Source organism: Gopherus flavomarginatus, chromosome 17 (genome assembly GCF_025201925.1).
Source record: "Gopherus flavomarginatus isolate rGopFla2 chromosome 17, rGopFla2.mat.asm, whole genome shotgun sequence".
Lineage (NCBI taxonomy): Eukaryota > Metazoa > Chordata > Testudines > Testudinidae > Gopherus > Gopherus flavomarginatus.
The window spans coordinates 18,468,939-18,485,267 of record NC_066633.1 but is presented as its reverse complement, the minus strand read 5'-3'; the positions used below and the strand labels follow the sequence as shown (position 1 = coordinate 18,485,267).

Genomic DNA, 16,329 nt, shown 5'->3' with positions numbered 1-16,329 from the left:
GAGAGAGGCCAAAGACTAAGTGGGGCCTGCAGACTGAACTACCTTCTCATTCCTCCTGGGGAAATTGTCCCACGAGGTCTAAGCCCAGGCAGGCTGGCAGGGCAGAATGGGAAGGTTGCACTGCTGATTTTTGCGCTCTCTCTCTCCAGGAGATAGAAATATTAACCCAGCACCTATTGCCGCACTTTGCATAGAGCCAGAAGCCACTCGTGAGTGTTATACAGAAATGGAGTTGTACTAACCACATAAATCCAGACCACCAGAATACAAGCGAGTACAGTCCAATGCAGAGAGAGGGAACCCAGAGAACTAATCCTGCCCTCAGTTACACCTGTGCAACCACTGACTTCAGCAGGGGCGAATGAGGGCAGAAGATGGCCTCCAGCATCGTCCCGTCTTTGCAGCTGGAAAACTTCATGGAATAGGAGCATTTCCAGCAGCATTCTGAAACAGGAGCTAGGATGGGCACCTTACCCCCGTGCTAAATCCACCCACAAATACATCAACTCTACGGGAGCAGTGTGATAACCTTAGTCCCAGATTTGGACCTTAGCGTCCAAAATATGGGGGTTAGCATGAAAACCTCCAAGCTTAGTTACCTGCTTGGACCTGGTACCTGCTGCCACCACCCAAAAAATTAGAGTGTTTTGGGGCACTCTGGTCCCCCTGAAAAACCTTTCCTGGGGACCCCAAGACCCAAATCCCTTGAGTCTCACAACAAAGGGAAATAATCCTTTTTCCCTTCCCCCCTCCAGGTACTCCTGGAGAGATACACAGACACAAGCTCTGTGAATCCAAACAGAGTGAATCTCCCTCTCTGTTCCCAATCCTGGAAACAAAAAGTACTTTCCTATTCCCCCAGAGGGAATGCAAAGTCAGGCTAGCAATCCAACACACAGATCTCCCCTTGACTTCTTCCTCCCACCAATTCCCTGGTGAGTACAGACTCAATTTCCCTGAAGTAAAGAAAAACTCCAACAGGTCTTAAAAGAAAGCTTTATATAAAAAGAAAGAAAAATACATACAAATGTTCTCTCTGTATTAGATGATACAACACAGGGTCAATTGCTTAAAAGAATATTGAATAAACAGCCTTATTCAAAAAGAATACAAATCAAAGCACTCCAGCACTTATATTTATGCAAATACCAAAGAAAAAAAACCATAGAACTTACTATCTGATCTCTTTGTCCTTACACTTAGAAACAGAAAATTAGAAAGTAGAACTACTTCTCCAAAGCTCAGAGAAAGCAGGCAGACGACAAAAGACAAAAGACTCAGACACTCAATTCCCTCCACCCAAAGTTGAAAAAATCCGGTTTCCTGATTGGTCCTCTGGTCAGGTGCTTCAGGTGAAAGAGACATTAACCCTTAGCTATCTGTTTATGACACGCCCCCCAAATTGCAGACAGTGGGGAAGCTCACTGGCGGCGATTTCCTTCTAGAACTTGAAAATAAACAGATTAATACAACACATGCACCGTTACATATACCCCTAAGTATTTAACTAACAGACTTCTACATTTTAAGAAAACTTTTTAACTACTGAATTTTGGGAAACTCTCACGGGAGAGTGCATCAGCTACTTTGTTAGAAGCTCCTGTGATGTGCTGAATTTTAAAATTAAAATCTTGGAGAGCTAAACTCCAACGAAGAAGTTTCTTGTTGTTCCCCTTGGCAGTATGAAGCCACTTTAGTGCAGCATGGTCAGTTTGTAGTTGGAACCGCCGTTCCCAAACATATGGGCGTAGCTTTTCCAGGGCGTACACAATGGCATAGCATTTCTTTTCACTGACTGACCAGTGACTTTCCCTCTCAGACAGTTTCTTGCTGAGAAACACGACAGGATGGAAGTTGTGATTTGTTGCTTCCTGCATGAGCACTGCTCCTATACCACGCTCAGATGCATCTGTGGTTACTAGGAATGGCTTGTCAAAGTCCGGGGCCCTGAGCACAGGGTCAGACATGAGCATCGCCTTAAGCTGGGTAAAGGCCTTTTGACACTCATCAGTTCACTTAACGGCATTTGGCTGGGTCTTTTTGGTCAGGTCAGTCAATGGGGCAGCGATTTGGCTGTAGTGTGGTACAAATCGCCTGTAGTATCCGGCCAAGCCTAAGAAGGATTGGACCTGCTTTTTTGACTTTGGGAGAGGCCACTTTTGGATAGCATCCACCTTGGCCTGTAGGGGGTTTATGGTTCCTCGACCCACCTGGTGCCCCAGGTAAGTCACTCTGTTTTGGCCTATTTGACACTTTTTGGCCTTAACAGTTAGTTCTGCCTGCCTGATGCGCTTAAAGACCTTTTCCAGGTGTAGTAGGTGTTCGGGCCAGGAGTTTGAAAAAATGGCCACATTATTGAGGTAGGCAACTGCAAATTCTCCCATTCCAGCTAGTAGACCATCTACCAGCCTTTGGAAGGTGGCGGGTGCATTTCGAACGCCGAAAGGAAGGACATTGAATTTATACACCCCCGCATGGGTGACGAATGCTGACCTCTCCTTGGCAGGTTCATTTAGCGGTACTTGCCAGTACCCCTTGGTTAAGTCTATTGTAGAGATGAACTGGGCACGTCCCAACTTCTCCAATAGCTCATCGGTACGTGGCATTGGATAGTTGTCCGGACGAGTTACAGCATTTAGCTTACGGTAGTTCACGCAAAAGCGTATTTCCCCATCTGGTTTGGGTACCAGAACCACTGGAGATGCCCATGCACTGGTAGATGAGCGGATTATACCCATTTGTAGCATGTTTTGGATCTCCCGTTCTATAGCAGCTTGGGCATGAGGAGACACTCGGTAGGGTGGGGTTCTGATTGGGTGAGCATTACCTGTATCAATGGAGTGGTATGCCCGTTCAGTTCGTCCTGGGGTGGCTGAGAACAATGGGGTGAAGCTAGGGCACAGCTCCTTGATTTGTTGCCGCTGCAGACGTTCCAGGGTGGTTGAGAGGTTGACCTCTTCCACGCCACCGTCTTTTTTTCCGTCGTAGTAGACACCGTCAGGCCACTCAGCATCCTCTCCCTGGACTGTAAACTGACAAACCTGTAAGTCTCTGGAATAGAAAGGCTTGAGAGAATTAACATGGTACACTTTAGGCTTTAGTGAGGAATTGGGAAATGCTATGAGGTAGTTTACAGCTCCCAGGCGCTCTTGGACCGTGAATGGCCCTTCCCATGATGCTTTCATCTTATGGGCCTGTTGCGCCTTCAAGACCATAACCTGGTCTCCTACCTTGAAGGAACGTTCTCTGGCATGTCTGTCATACCAGGCCTTTTGCTCTTCTTGAGCATCCTTTAGGTTCTCTCTAGCAAGGGCTAAAGAGTGTCGGAGGGTGCTTTGTAGGTTGCTTACAAAGTCCAGAATGTTAGTTCCTGGAGAAGGCGTAAACCCCTCCCATTGCTGCTTCACCAACTGTAATGGCCCCTTAACCTCGTGACCATACACAAGTTCAAATGGTGAAAACCCTAAACTGGGATGTGGTACAGCCCTGTAGGCAAACAGCAACTGCTGCAACACTAGGTCCCAATTATTGGAGAATTCGTTGATGAATTTTCGTATCATGGCCCCCAAAGTTCCATTGAACCTTTCAACCAGGCCATTGGTTTGATGGTGGTACGGGGTGGCAACCAAGTGATTCACCCCATGAGTTTCCCACAGTTTTTCCATGGTCCCTGCCAGGAAATTAGACCCTGAATCTGTAAGGATGTCGGAGGGCCAACCTACCCTGGCAAAGATGTCTGTTAAGGCCAGGCACACAGTGTTAGCCCTGGTGTTGCCTAGAGCTACTGCTTCCGGCCATCGGGTAGCAAAGTCCACTAAAGTCAGTACGTACTGCTTTCCTCTGGGCGTCTTTTTTGGGAAAGGGCCCAGAATATCCACAGCTGCTCGCTGAAATGGGACCTCAATTATGGGGAGTGGCTGGAGAGGGGCCTTGACCTGGTCTTGAGGCTTTCCCACTCTTTGGCATACCTCACAAGACCGGACATACTTGGCAACGTCCTTGCCCATCCCCTCCCAGTGGAAGGACTTCCCCAACCGGTCCTTGGTTCTGTTCACCCCAGCATGGCCACTGGGATGATCATGGGCTAAGCTTAAGAGCTTCCCCCGGTACTTAGTTGGAACCACCAACTGTTTTTGCGGCTGCCATTCTTCCCGGTGTCCACCAGAAAGAATTTCCTTGTATAAAAGTCCTTGGTCTATAACAAACCGGGATCGATTAGAAGAGCTGAGAGGCGGTGGGTTGCTCCGTGCCGCCGCCCAAGCTTTCTGAAGGCTGTCATCCGCTTCCTGCTCAGTCTGGAACTGTTCCCTTGAGGCTGGGTCACCAGTTCTTCCTCAGACTGTGGACTTGGGCTTGGTCCCTCTGGAAGCGATGTAGGTGATGGGGTTGTTTCCGTTGCTGGTGAACCGCTCTCCGCTGGTGCACCTGAGGGTATTTCAGGCTCTGGCTGAGCCTTTTGGGTATGGCTGTCTTTTGCTTCTGCCAGTTCTGGCTCGCTGGCGCCCTCTGGCGTTGAGTTTGAAGATGTGGTTGCACTTGCTGGTGTTGGTTGCTGTTCCAGTTCCGGGCCTGGGACTGGAGGTGCTGTGGCTGTTTCAGTGGTTGGCATGGAATCCGGGTCCACTACCTCTGTCTGGGTCTCTGGTAACACAGACGGGGCCTCTGTGGACGGTTCAGGAACAGGAATGGGTCTGGAAGCTTGCCTGGTTTGGCTACGTGTAACCATTCCCACTCTCTTGGCCCGCCTCACCTGGTTGGCCAAGTCTTCCCCCAGTAGCATGGGGATAGGATAATTGTCATAGACTGCAAAAGTCCACATTCCTGACCAGCCTTTGTACTGGACAGGCAGTTGAGCTGTAGGCAAATCTACAGCTTGTGACATGAAGGGGTAAATTGTAACTTTGGCCTTTGGGTTGATGAATTTGGGGTCAACGAAGGATTGGTGGATAGCTGACACTTGTGCCCCCGTGTCTCTCCACGCAGTAACCTTCTTTCCGCCCACTCTCAAATTTTCCCTTGCTCCAAGGGTATTTGAGAGGCATCCGGGCCTGGGGATCTTTGGTGTGATGGTGGTGTAATGAATTGCACTCGCATGGTGTTCTTGGGACAGTTGGCCTTGATATGTCCCAGTTCATTACACTTAAAGCATCTTCCATCTGATGGGTCACTGGGCCGAGGTGAGTTACTGGAGACTGGTGAGGTTGAAGGGTAGGGTATCTGTGGCTTTACTTGGGTGGTATGTGGGGTCTTTGGCTGTCCTCGGTTGTAGGGTTTATGGTCTGTGTGCCCCCTGGGGTAATCGTTCCCCTTGACAGTAGCTTTCTTGCTTTCTGCCAGTTCCATCCATTTGGCTCCAATCTCCCCTGCCTCAGCGATATCTTTGGGATTTCCATCTTGTATGTACCGTGTGATGTCTTCAGGAACACCATCCAAGAACTGCTCCATTTGTATGAGGAGGTTCAGTTCTTCCAAGGTTTGAATGTTGTTTCCTGTTATCCAGGCCTCATAGTTTTTTGCAATGTAGTAGGCGTGTTTGGGAAATGACACCTCTGGTTTCCACTTTTGGGTTCTGAAGCGCCGACGGGCATGATCTGGGGTTATCCCCATTCGGTATCTGGCCTTGGTTTGAAAAAGTTTATAGTCATTCATTTGCAGCTTAGGCATTTCAGCTGCCACCTCTGCTAAAGGTCCACTGAGCTGTGACCTCAATTCTACCATGTACTGGTCTTCGGGGATGTTGTACCCAAGACAGGCTCTTTCAAAATTTTCCAAGAAGGCCTCGGTGTCATCACCTGCCTTGTAGGTGGGAAATTTCCTGTGCTGTGGAGCAATAATTGGCGCCGGGTTGTTAGGGTTGGCTGGCACATGCAGCCCAGCTTTTGCCATCTCCAGTTCATGTTTTCTCTGTTTTTCCTTCTCTTCATTCTCTTTTTGTTGTTTTTTCCATTTCTTTTTGTTGTTTTTCCATTTCTCGGTGGTGGGCCGCCTCTTCTTCTTCTTGCTTCCTTCTGTGGGCCAACTCTTCTTCTGCTTGTTTCCTTCGGTAGGCCACCTCTTCTTCTTCTAGTTTTCTTTTGTGTGCTGCCTCTTTGGCTGCTTGTTCTCTTTGGTAGGCTGCCTGTTCTCTTTGGTAGGCTGCCTCTTTGATCTGTTCTTCTCTTTCTTTCATCTCCATCTCTTTTTGTTTTATTTCCAGTTGTCGCCTGTGTTCAGCTTCTTTGATTTGTTCTTCGGCCTCAATTTTTGCCTTAGAAGTCATGATTCCTGTTTTCTTGTGTTGGGGTGCCCTCCGGTGTTTATTTTCTGAACTGCAGTTTCTCTGTTGCCTCCTGAAGTCTGCCTAGCAACAGTGCCTTTAGCTAATTTTCCTTTTCTCTCTCTAGCTAATGTTCAATGAAGGGAAACCAGAAAAACCACTTTATTTGCATGCATATAAGTGCTGGTACTTGCCTCCTAATGGGAGGGCTATTGCATGACAAAAGACCCTCAACAGTTTGGTAATGGCTTCTCGCTTAACATGCAAGCCACAAACTGCCAGAGAGAGCAGAAAAAAAAAATTCTCTCTGGTTCCCTTTTAAAACCAACTGTTTCTCTCTGCTAACAAGCCCTTAGCAGAGAAAAGAAAAATATAATATTCCTACTGGCTTCTGGATTCTGTCTATATCCCACCAGCTGCCACTCATGTCATAACCTTAGTCCCAGATTTGGACCTTAGCGTCCAAAATATGGGGGTTAGCATGAAAACCTCCAAGCTTAGTTACCTGCTTGGACCTGGTACCTGCTGCCACCACCCAAAAAAATTAGAGTGTTTTGGGGCACTCTGGTCCCCCTGAAAAACCTTTCCTGGGGACCCCAAGACCCAAATCCCTTGAGTCTCACAACAAAGGGAAATAATCCTTTTTCCCTTCCCCCCTCCAGGTACTCCTGGAGAGATACACAGACACAAGCTCTGTGAATCCAAACAGAGTGAATCTCCCTCTCTGTTCCCAATCCTGGAAACAAAAAGTACTTTCCTATTCCCCCAGAGGGAATGCAAAGTCAGGCTAGCAATCCAACACACAGATCTCCCCTTGACTTCTTCCTCCCACCAATTCCCTGGTAAGTACAGACTCAATTTCCCTGAAGTAAAGAAAAACTCCAACAGGTCTTAAAAGAAAGCTTTATATAAAAAGAAAGAAAAATACATACAAATGTTCTCTCTGTATTAGATGATACAACACAGGGTCAATTGCTTAAAAGAATATTAAATAAACAGCCTTATTCAAAAAGAATACAAATCAAAGCACTCCAGCACTTATATTTATGCAAATACCAAAGAAAAAAAACCATAGAACTTACTATCTGATCTCTTTGTCCTTACACTTAGAAACAGAAAATTAGAAAGTAGAACTACTTCTCCAAAGCTCAGAGAAAGCAGGCAAACGACAAAAGACAAAAGACTCAGACACTCAATTCCCTCCACCCAAAGTTGAAAAAATCCGGTTTCCTGATTGGTCCTCTGGTCAGGTGCTTCAGGTGAAAGAGACATTAACCCTTAGCTATCTGTTTATGACAAGCAGGGAACCAGCTAACATGATGTAGGAAAAAAGTAGAACTTGGATGGAAGTTGAGTTGCCAGAGTGAGCCCTAAGTGGGTCTCAAAACACTGTCTAGCGCTAGTTCTAGGGAGGAGAAAGTTGTGACTACACTTAGAAATCTGCCTAGAACTGCAGTCTGAGTGTGACTGACAGGCCGTCTCAGGAGGGCTGACTGGTACTGTCATTGGAACAGACACACATCCCCGCAGCAGCATCGCTTGATAAATGGATGGCTCCGAGGGAAGAAAAGCCGGCTGCATTTTCTGCGTGGGTTAGAGCCCAGGGGATAAAAGTAAGAAAGGCTGAAAAAGAAGCAGAGTCTCTATAATAACTAGTACCACCCCCAAGATAACAGATCTTTCCACCTCTTTGCCTTGTTCTGTGCATTATTCCTTTCTCCTAGTGCATTGTACTTCCATGATTCCTAGCAGCAAAACAGGTTATAATCTCGGAGGCTGGGTGTGGGCAGTAACTGAATGCTTAATGCCTCATTAGTCCCCACCGCATTGCTTGGCAACACACACTGGCGTACTTAAGGTATAGAACACGCTCTGTAAAATCATCCACTTATTGGTCTATTGGTTAAGACCAAGTGTCACAGGGTGCTTCTCAGGCTCCCCCAGGAGCAGTGCTACCCAGCCTGTTTTTGTGGTCTCTGAGTCACCACCACCCACGGTCTGTTTCTTTTTTACCTACATTCCTTTAATCCTCAGTTTCCCAACGTGGCAGGATGTAGCATAGGTATCAGCACACCCTCTGAACTCCTTCTCCTTTACATCCTGTTCCTCCCAAATATGTATTCTCCCCTTTGCTAAGCCAATTACCTCATTAAGCTCAGCAATTGCCACCAAGTGGCAGTAATCCCTCTTCCACCTCCCTCCCCCGCAAGTAACAAGTTGCCTGATTCCAGTTAAGCCAACAGCCTTCTCTGTGCTGTAGAAACCTCAGTGACCAGGGTGCTTCAGCTAGTCATGCCATGGGAGATGTCTGTTTGGTGTCTGACACATTCAGGCCCTGCCCAGGCACAGGGATGGATTCAGTGATCAAACAAGTCTTTTCTATCTCCAGCTACTACGATCCTTAAATGTATCCTATTTCATACTCAGCTGCTCTGCAGATGAATTTTCTTTCTGATCCTGCTGTTCCTCCTTGAGAGAAGGGAAGAAGATGATTACTTCTGTTATTGTTAGTGGGGTTGCAGGACCTCTCCTCTTCTATGTGTATATACTAGAGCATTAAATGCAACGCACATTGTAATTATAAACAAAAAGGTTCCCCGGAGTTAATAGTCATTCAGTGTTGAGCTCCAATGACACCTTTTACCCTGTCCCCACTACTCCGTTGATTTTTAGTTTGCCCAGTGTGTCTCTTTAAAAACAAATGCCTGAGTTGATTTAGGAAGGATGGACGAAGAATGTCATTCCAGTGTCCATGTATGTTCTCCATACAGAATAGCATTAAAAAGGCCCCCCAAGCGATGCATGTCAATTGACGCACATGGGACCTGCTAATATGTCCCTTTGGTCACGCTGGAACACATGGATTTTTTTTTAAATAAACAGTGCAGTCAGTGCAGAGTTTCCACCCTAATGAGCTGAGGATGTTTGCCCTGATGAGGGGCCTGTGAGAAGCTCGGTTAGGCTGGTTTCTGCCTTGTTGTAATCTGCCTATTAATGTTCAAGGGTCATCGTCGTCTTCTTCTTCTTCTATTAGCTCTTCCCTTCCCTTGGGGACACCACCTTTAACCAGGAGCCATGCCTGGCTTAGCAGATTTTGCCAGGCCAGGGAAGCATTTTGCCTATACACCTCCAAAAGTATCTGATTTCTGGCCCTCCCTGCTTCAAAATAAATAAATACACAAATCAGCTGACTCCTATCCCCCCCACTCAGCATTAATGGAATGAACAACACAACCTCTGTTTACCTAAGTCTGCTAGCTTGAAAGGACTATCTCTGTGTCACTTGAGCAGCACACAGTATTTGTCCTGATGTTTGCCAGCTCCAGCAGACTGGGTCCCAGAAGCCACCGCAGCCTGGTGGAGGTGGTGACCTTGACTGTAATTTGGCATCTCAGGAACCATTCTGCCTCCCCTGCCCTCTGTAGCAAGAGAGAACAACTTTTTTATGGCAGCCTTTCAAGTATTTGAAGACCGCTATCATGTCCCCTCTTAATCTCCTTTTTTCCAAACTAAACATACCCAGTTCCTTCAGCCTTTGTTTATATGACTTGCATTCCATCCCTCTGATCATCTTTGTCGCTCGCCTCTGGATCCTTTCCAGTTTTTCTACATCCTTTCTATATGTTAGTGACCAAAACTGGGTACTGTACTCCAGCTGAGGCCTAACCAGCGCCGAGTAGAGCAATACTATCACCTCTGGTGACTTGCATTGCTATGTCTCTGTTAATGCAACCTAAAATTGCATTTGCTGCTTTTGCAACAGCATTGCATTGTTGATTCATGTTGAGGTTATGATCCACCACAACTCCTAGATTCTTCTCAGCAATGCTGTCCCCAAGTCAGCTATCCCTCATTCTGTATTTGTGCATTTGGTTTTTTCTTCCCTAAGTGTAGCACCTTACATTTGTCTTTGTTGAATTTCATTTTGTCATCTATAGCCCAGTTCTCCAATTTATCAAGATCCCTCTGAATTTTAGCTCTATCCTCCAAAGTGTTGGCAATTCTCCCCAGCTTTGTGTCATCTGCACATTTAATCAGTACACTCTCTATTCCTACATCCAGATAATTAACAAAGATGTTAAACAACACCCGGCTCAGAACAAATCCCTATGGAACCCCACTTGAGACCTCCCTCCAATCTGACATCATTCCCTTAATAGTTACTTTTTGTTTGTGGTTGTTTAACCAATTATGTATCCACTTAATGGTAGTTTCGGCAAGCCCGAATTTCTCCAGCTTACTTATCAGAATGTCATGTGGGACTGTGTCAAAAGCCTTGCTGAAGTCCAGGTATATCATGTCCACTGCATTCCCCCTATCAACCAAACCAGTTACCCTGTCAAAGAAGGAAATCCAGCTGGTTTGGCATGATTTGTTCTTAGGAAATCCATGTTGGCTGCTAGTGATCACCCCTCCATCCTCCAGGTATTGGCAAATCCAAGGTTTTTTACATTGCTCTAGTGCTTTCCAGGTCTCAAAGTCAGGCTGACTGGTCTATAGTTCCCCCGCTCCTCCTCTTCCCCTTTTTTAAAGCTGGGCACTACGTTAGCCCTTTTCCAGTCTTCCAGGACCAAGCCTGTCATCCAAGAGTTTGTAAATTTTATTGCCAATGGGTGGCTCTGAGATTTCTTCAGCTAATTTCTTCAGCACCCTGGGGTGAATAGCATCAGGCCCTGCTGATCTGAATTCATTAAAATTGATCAGAAGATATCTGATGTGTTCTTTACTTATCCTGATCTGCATTCCTTCCCCTTTATTGTCTATGGTAACTTCGCTATATAGAAGACAAAGGCCGCTATCTTCCACTACCACTCAGTCCACCGACAAAAATGTAATGGAAAAAACGTGTATGGCAGAATAAGGACTGGAATGACCTGACAGTTGTGTGTGTATATTATAGATAGATAATATAAGAGTGTCACTTCCAAAGTTAAACGGCGCTGTCAGGTCGTTTCAACCAAACAAGAAATAAATGTTTGTAAAAATACTTCAGAAAATTGATATTCTTCCATGTGACACTACAAACAAACACCAACACAAGGGCCTGACTCTCCTTTTGCTTCCACCAATTTCACACCCACGTAACTCTATTGATTTCTATAAAGTGACTCACAGGCTGTAAAAACATTATTTCACCAACGGTGTAAAACTGACCTGTCTACACTGCCATCCAGCTTGAGACCCACAAAGTAAATGCACAGCATAAATAGTGACAAGTAAATAGATTGTTAAGTGTTCTCTTTAATGATCTCAAGTGTTTTAAAGTCAAGTTGGTCAAAACATTTTCATCTTTTTGTGTGTGTATGTGTGTGATGAAAAATGGCTTTTTTAATTCAACAGAAATTTTCATCGCACTACCAAAAATCCAAAATATTTTCAGTTTTCAACAGAAAATCAAAAAATGGACAATGTTCAGGTGTCAAAAACCTGAAAAAGACTGCAGAATGTTAAAAAAATATATATGAAAGAGTTTAGGGTTTTTTTCCAATTTGTTTTGTGGAAAATAATAAACATTTTCCTACTGGCTCCATTGAATATCTCAGGTAAGGAACTGGGAAAGAATATGATTGGTGTATATGCCTTTTCTCTGGACAGTGTCCCTTTCTGTTGGAGCCGTCTGCTGGTTTGCGTCCTACTAATGCTCTGATTGCTTCTGTTCTGATTTATCGCTCACGGCACTTTTCCAGCTCTTTACATCTCTGTTTTAATTGCTTCTCTATAACATCCTTCCCCTGACTGTGCTTGTCTAAATTCTCTCTTTTTTGTTTTTTCTCTCCTCTTGTGATGTGTCTTTCCCTCCTGTTGCTTGTCCTTCTGTTTTTTACCCGCGTGCCTTTGTGTCTGTCTGGTGTTTCCTTTTTTATTTTTGATTTGCTGTGTTCCAATTTTCATGTAGGGTAGTGGTTCAGTTAATGGGAGCCCCTTGCTGTCGACATCTGGTGCTAGCACCCCGTGCCGCGGGCGGAGGCAGCTCCCGCAGACTCCGCTGACCCCCCGCCCCAGCATCACTTACAAGACCGCCAACTCCTCACCCGTGCACTTCACCAGTTTCCAAGCCAGCCTGCCCGCTTTCTCCCCGGGGCGCCTGAGCCGAGGTTTGTCTGAGCATAATGCGTTACTGCATGGGGACTCTCAGAGCCACTCACGCTCCCTGGTGGCCCGCATTGGTTCCGACCCCTACCTTGGACACCGCGATGACAGTGACAGCCCGTACCGTGTCGTGCCCGAGGACACGCTCACCTTCGAGGAGGCTGTCGCCACCAATTCAGGAAGGTCCTCAAGGACTTCTTATGTCTCGTCCTTGACTTCCCAGTCTCACCAAATCCGCAGGGTTCCCAACGGCTACCACTACACGTTGGGCCTCAGCACGGGCCCTGGGACATGCGCCAGAACCCGTAGCTATTACCACGAAGCCGATGAGGACGACTGGTGCTAGCATAAAGGCAAACCCCTTCCCGGTGTACGCGTTTGGAATCGATGAGTTTTATCATCTGGATGGCTGTGTGCTCAGACACACATGGTGACCGGGGTCATGGCGGGGAAGAAACAGCCGCTGGCGAGAACTGCTCCAAACCCGACGCCATCTGAGACGCTCATTCAGCCTCTGTCTTTTCTTCCTTTCTTCTTTTTTCCCCCCTCTTTTGCACTAGACTAAATAAATAAATAAATGAAGATCATTATTGTGGAGGGAGTGCTTTCTCTCTCTCTCTCTGTCTCTATCTCTCACCTGCCTACTGCCTTGTCTAGTTAAATGACATATACCAGATGCCAAATCTGCAATGTATGCACATAGCTGTGGGAAGGTCTGAACTTTGACAGCAGAAAAAGGACTGTCGATCCATAGTTTTTGTTGGGTGGGTGACTGTTTTTGTTTTAAGTTTCCGGTCAGAGCGGGTGTCGGGGCTGGAAATTGACACTCTTGTACAAAATCGAACCTGTATTTTATCTCATTCAAACATTAAGAGGAAGAGGGAAATGCGCTGGGAAAGGAGAAACCCAAATCAGAATGGGAGACAATCCTTTGACTCAGAGTTCAACAACAGCAATCGTTTTCAATGGAGCCAGTAACAAACCTTCAAGCTGATAAAGCACTGTGTCGCCCAGAACTCTCTGCTTCGACATGCTGCTCTGGGGATTTCTTTTCTTTTCTTTGTCCACGTCGAGTCACTCACACTGACACCCGATAAAGCTCCTTTGTAAGGACTGTTTCCTTGCTGCTGGGACTTCTGTTTCTGTCCCCCCATCTCCTGTCAACTGCAACATGCCCTCAATGTTTTGTCTTGTTTACAATATAAGCTTGATTTAGCAACACACAAAAAAAAAAAGAAAAAATAAAGAAAAGAAAAAAAAGCGGGTGGTGGAAAGGAGAAAAGGAGTTGGTTTTATATCAAGCTATTAGATAGAACTTTAACTTTTCATTGTGTGCATTTTTGTAAATTGTACAGTAAAAAAGGAAAAAAAAACTTTATGTAGAGAATTTGTCCAATTGTCATTCCAGGTCCCACTGTTTCTATTGAATGCTCCAGTTGTTCACTACTAAGTGCCTAGCCTTTGAAATCTCTCACAGCGATGATGCTCCCTCTTGCTTCAACGCATCAGAACTTGAGAACGTGGTGGGGAGTGGGGGGAGGGAGAGGAAGCGCCTGTAAGATCTGTTTGTCTCAGATATTTACTGTGCATACAATGCCACGTGTATTTGTTCTGAACAGTGTTTTCAAGTAGCCAGGTTGGAAACTTCAAAGGGGATGGTAAAAATCTTTTTAAAATAATTTTGTTGAGGAGTGGGAGGAGAATGATCTGGGCAAACAAAATCGGCCTTTTCTCGGTTAATAGAATTTAGGATCCTGAAGGAGAAATGCAGGTAGAAGTACAGCATCAGCAGCAATGCTTTTACAGGAAAAAAAAAGAGAGACTTTCACATTGCATGTCTAGTTTTAACTTGGTTGTGAAAGCTCTGGCAATGTTTCATGGTGCGTAGTTTGTGTCGAGGGCAGTTGGAGAGAGCCTTGTTATTATTACCTGTTTGAAAAAAAAATCCGACTCTCAGGGATGAGATTTCTGTATTTTTATGTTGGATCATTTCCTTTTTGTGCGTGAGTACGGATTTCTGCGTTTGGAGAAGACAGTGACAAGAAGTGGGGGAAGTGTTAAAGAAAAAGATTGGTAGACCTTCCATTGATGGGCTGGAAGAACCGCTGCGTGGCCACTGTTGGACGTGCTGTGGCCAGGGGTTTGGCATGGAGAAGAGTGAGGGAGGAGAATGGGGGAGAAGGCAAACCCTGCAGGGCCACACAACAAAACAAGTGTTGGTCAGAATGTTGGCAAGGAGTAGGCCTGAGATAGTGGCCAAGCCATGGGACACCAAGAGTGTAGAATGAGTGAGTACTTGAGAGGACCAGCAATCCTGATGGGCCCAGTTTCATTTTGTAGCTAGGTTAGCAGGGGTATCACACGTTTCAGAAAATGGCTCGGAAGGCATCTACCACTATCGGCAAAGTCTCCAAAGGGGAGCGGGACAGGTGTTGGGTGGTCGTCCACATCTCCTCTAACCTTTATGTTGAGAAAAATTGAACCTTGTTTTGTTTTAGGAGCTTTGGCCAATCTCATCCCTGGATTCTGCTAAAAGATAACCAACTCATCTCTATTATATCGCTATATATCTGGGCACTTTGAGGAAAGGAAGTGCTTTAGCCGAGAGGTACATTATGGATAACGGATGTAATTTTTAATTGTAGGGCTATGCAACATGATGACACTTAAGGAAACAAATCAAAACAAAACAAACAAAAAAAGACCTTCATCCATTCTGTAGCTTTACCTGCTGGATTTTCCTGTTTCAGGCTTCAGCATGATTGTGACCAAATGTTTTATACATTTTCCTTGTATGAAGGCACAAACACTTTCTTTGAAATTTTAAAGAAAACATTACTATTTTACTCCAAGAAGTAAAGGAGGAAAAAAACAGTATGGCTGATAGTGCATGCAACCATTGTACCCACATTGGAAAGTGAAAGGAAATGTTCTCCCTGTATTCATTTATTTTGTCTTTTCCTCCACCTCTGCTTTCCTCTTCCTGCATCATTTTAGATATTAAAAGCCACAATCTCATATAAATAAGATGGCTGGAATCTCACAGAAATAGACGGCATTGGATCATTTAAATTCTTATATAGTATAGACCACAAAGAAGAACATGGTTGACTACTTCCCCCTCTTCTCTCGGGAGGTTTCTCCAAATGACAATGACAGAAGAGCCTGACCACAGTTGTTCATAACCCCATTTGCATATTTTTTACAGCCTGTGCGCTGTCTCTTAAACACACGCATAACATTTCCCAGAATTCTCATAGTGAGTTGCCAAACTTGAATTGCACCAACCAGTTTTCTGCATCCAAAACCAGTCTCGTAGTGGCTGTACTTTGAATAAGTAATGTTTGCATGTAAAATATATACATATATATATATATAAAAAGTATGTGCATGGAAAATGTTTATCTTCGTACTTTTTTGATACAATGTATTCATCAGTTGTTAATTTTTAATTATATTTGATATAAATTGGGGGTTTGTTGCAAAACTTTATATTTAAAAAACAGTGTTAAAAATGATAAAAGTTCCAACCATGCAACACAACTGGAACTTTACAAAAAAAAAAAAAAGGTTCTGTGATTGCCTAGTTTGCTGCCTGAGTAATATTTATCAGCCAAACTTTGAAGTCTGCAGTTGTTTCTACAATTACATTTTGTATGAAGCAAAGTCCTTGAATTAAAATAAAAACTTAGCAAAAACCATACAGATCCACAGGTGGTGTGTGCAGTGTGCCTGATGAATGGGAGATCAGTATCCCGAGAGCATTGCTCATTCGAATGATCTTGCTAGGGAAGAGTCATTATTATGAAATTTACCTTTTCAATATGAGGAGTCCAATATGCTGGTTACCATTGGTGGAATTTCATATGGAGCAAGATTGCCTGAACCAATGGCTGGAAGTTGAAGCTAGACAAATTCAGATTGCAAATAAGGCACAAACTGATAACAGTGAGAGTAATTAACCATTAGAACAATGTACCAAG

The 16,329-nt window shown here is 45.0% G+C and overlaps 1 protein-coding gene across 10 annotated transcripts in view; it reads left to right on the top strand.

Annotated features, from left to right (window-relative positions):
• The window catches only part of CACNA1B (calcium voltage-gated channel subunit alpha1 B), a 530,102-nt gene extending 514,070 nt beyond the window's left edge, over positions 1-16,032 (top strand). For 9 of the 10 annotated variants that reach the window (XM_050926295.1, XM_050926292.1, XM_050926289.1 and 6 more), the window contains one exon: positions 12,153-16,032. In XM_050926295.1, the coding sequence (XP_050782252.1) occupies positions 12,153-12,692 (540 nt within the window). In that variant the 3' untranslated portion in view covers positions 12,693-16,032. The remainder of the gene's footprint in view (positions 1-12,152) is intronic. The other variant, XM_050926293.1, reaches the window with a different exon arrangement.
• The last annotated feature ends 297 nt before the right edge of the window (positions 16,033-16,329 follow it).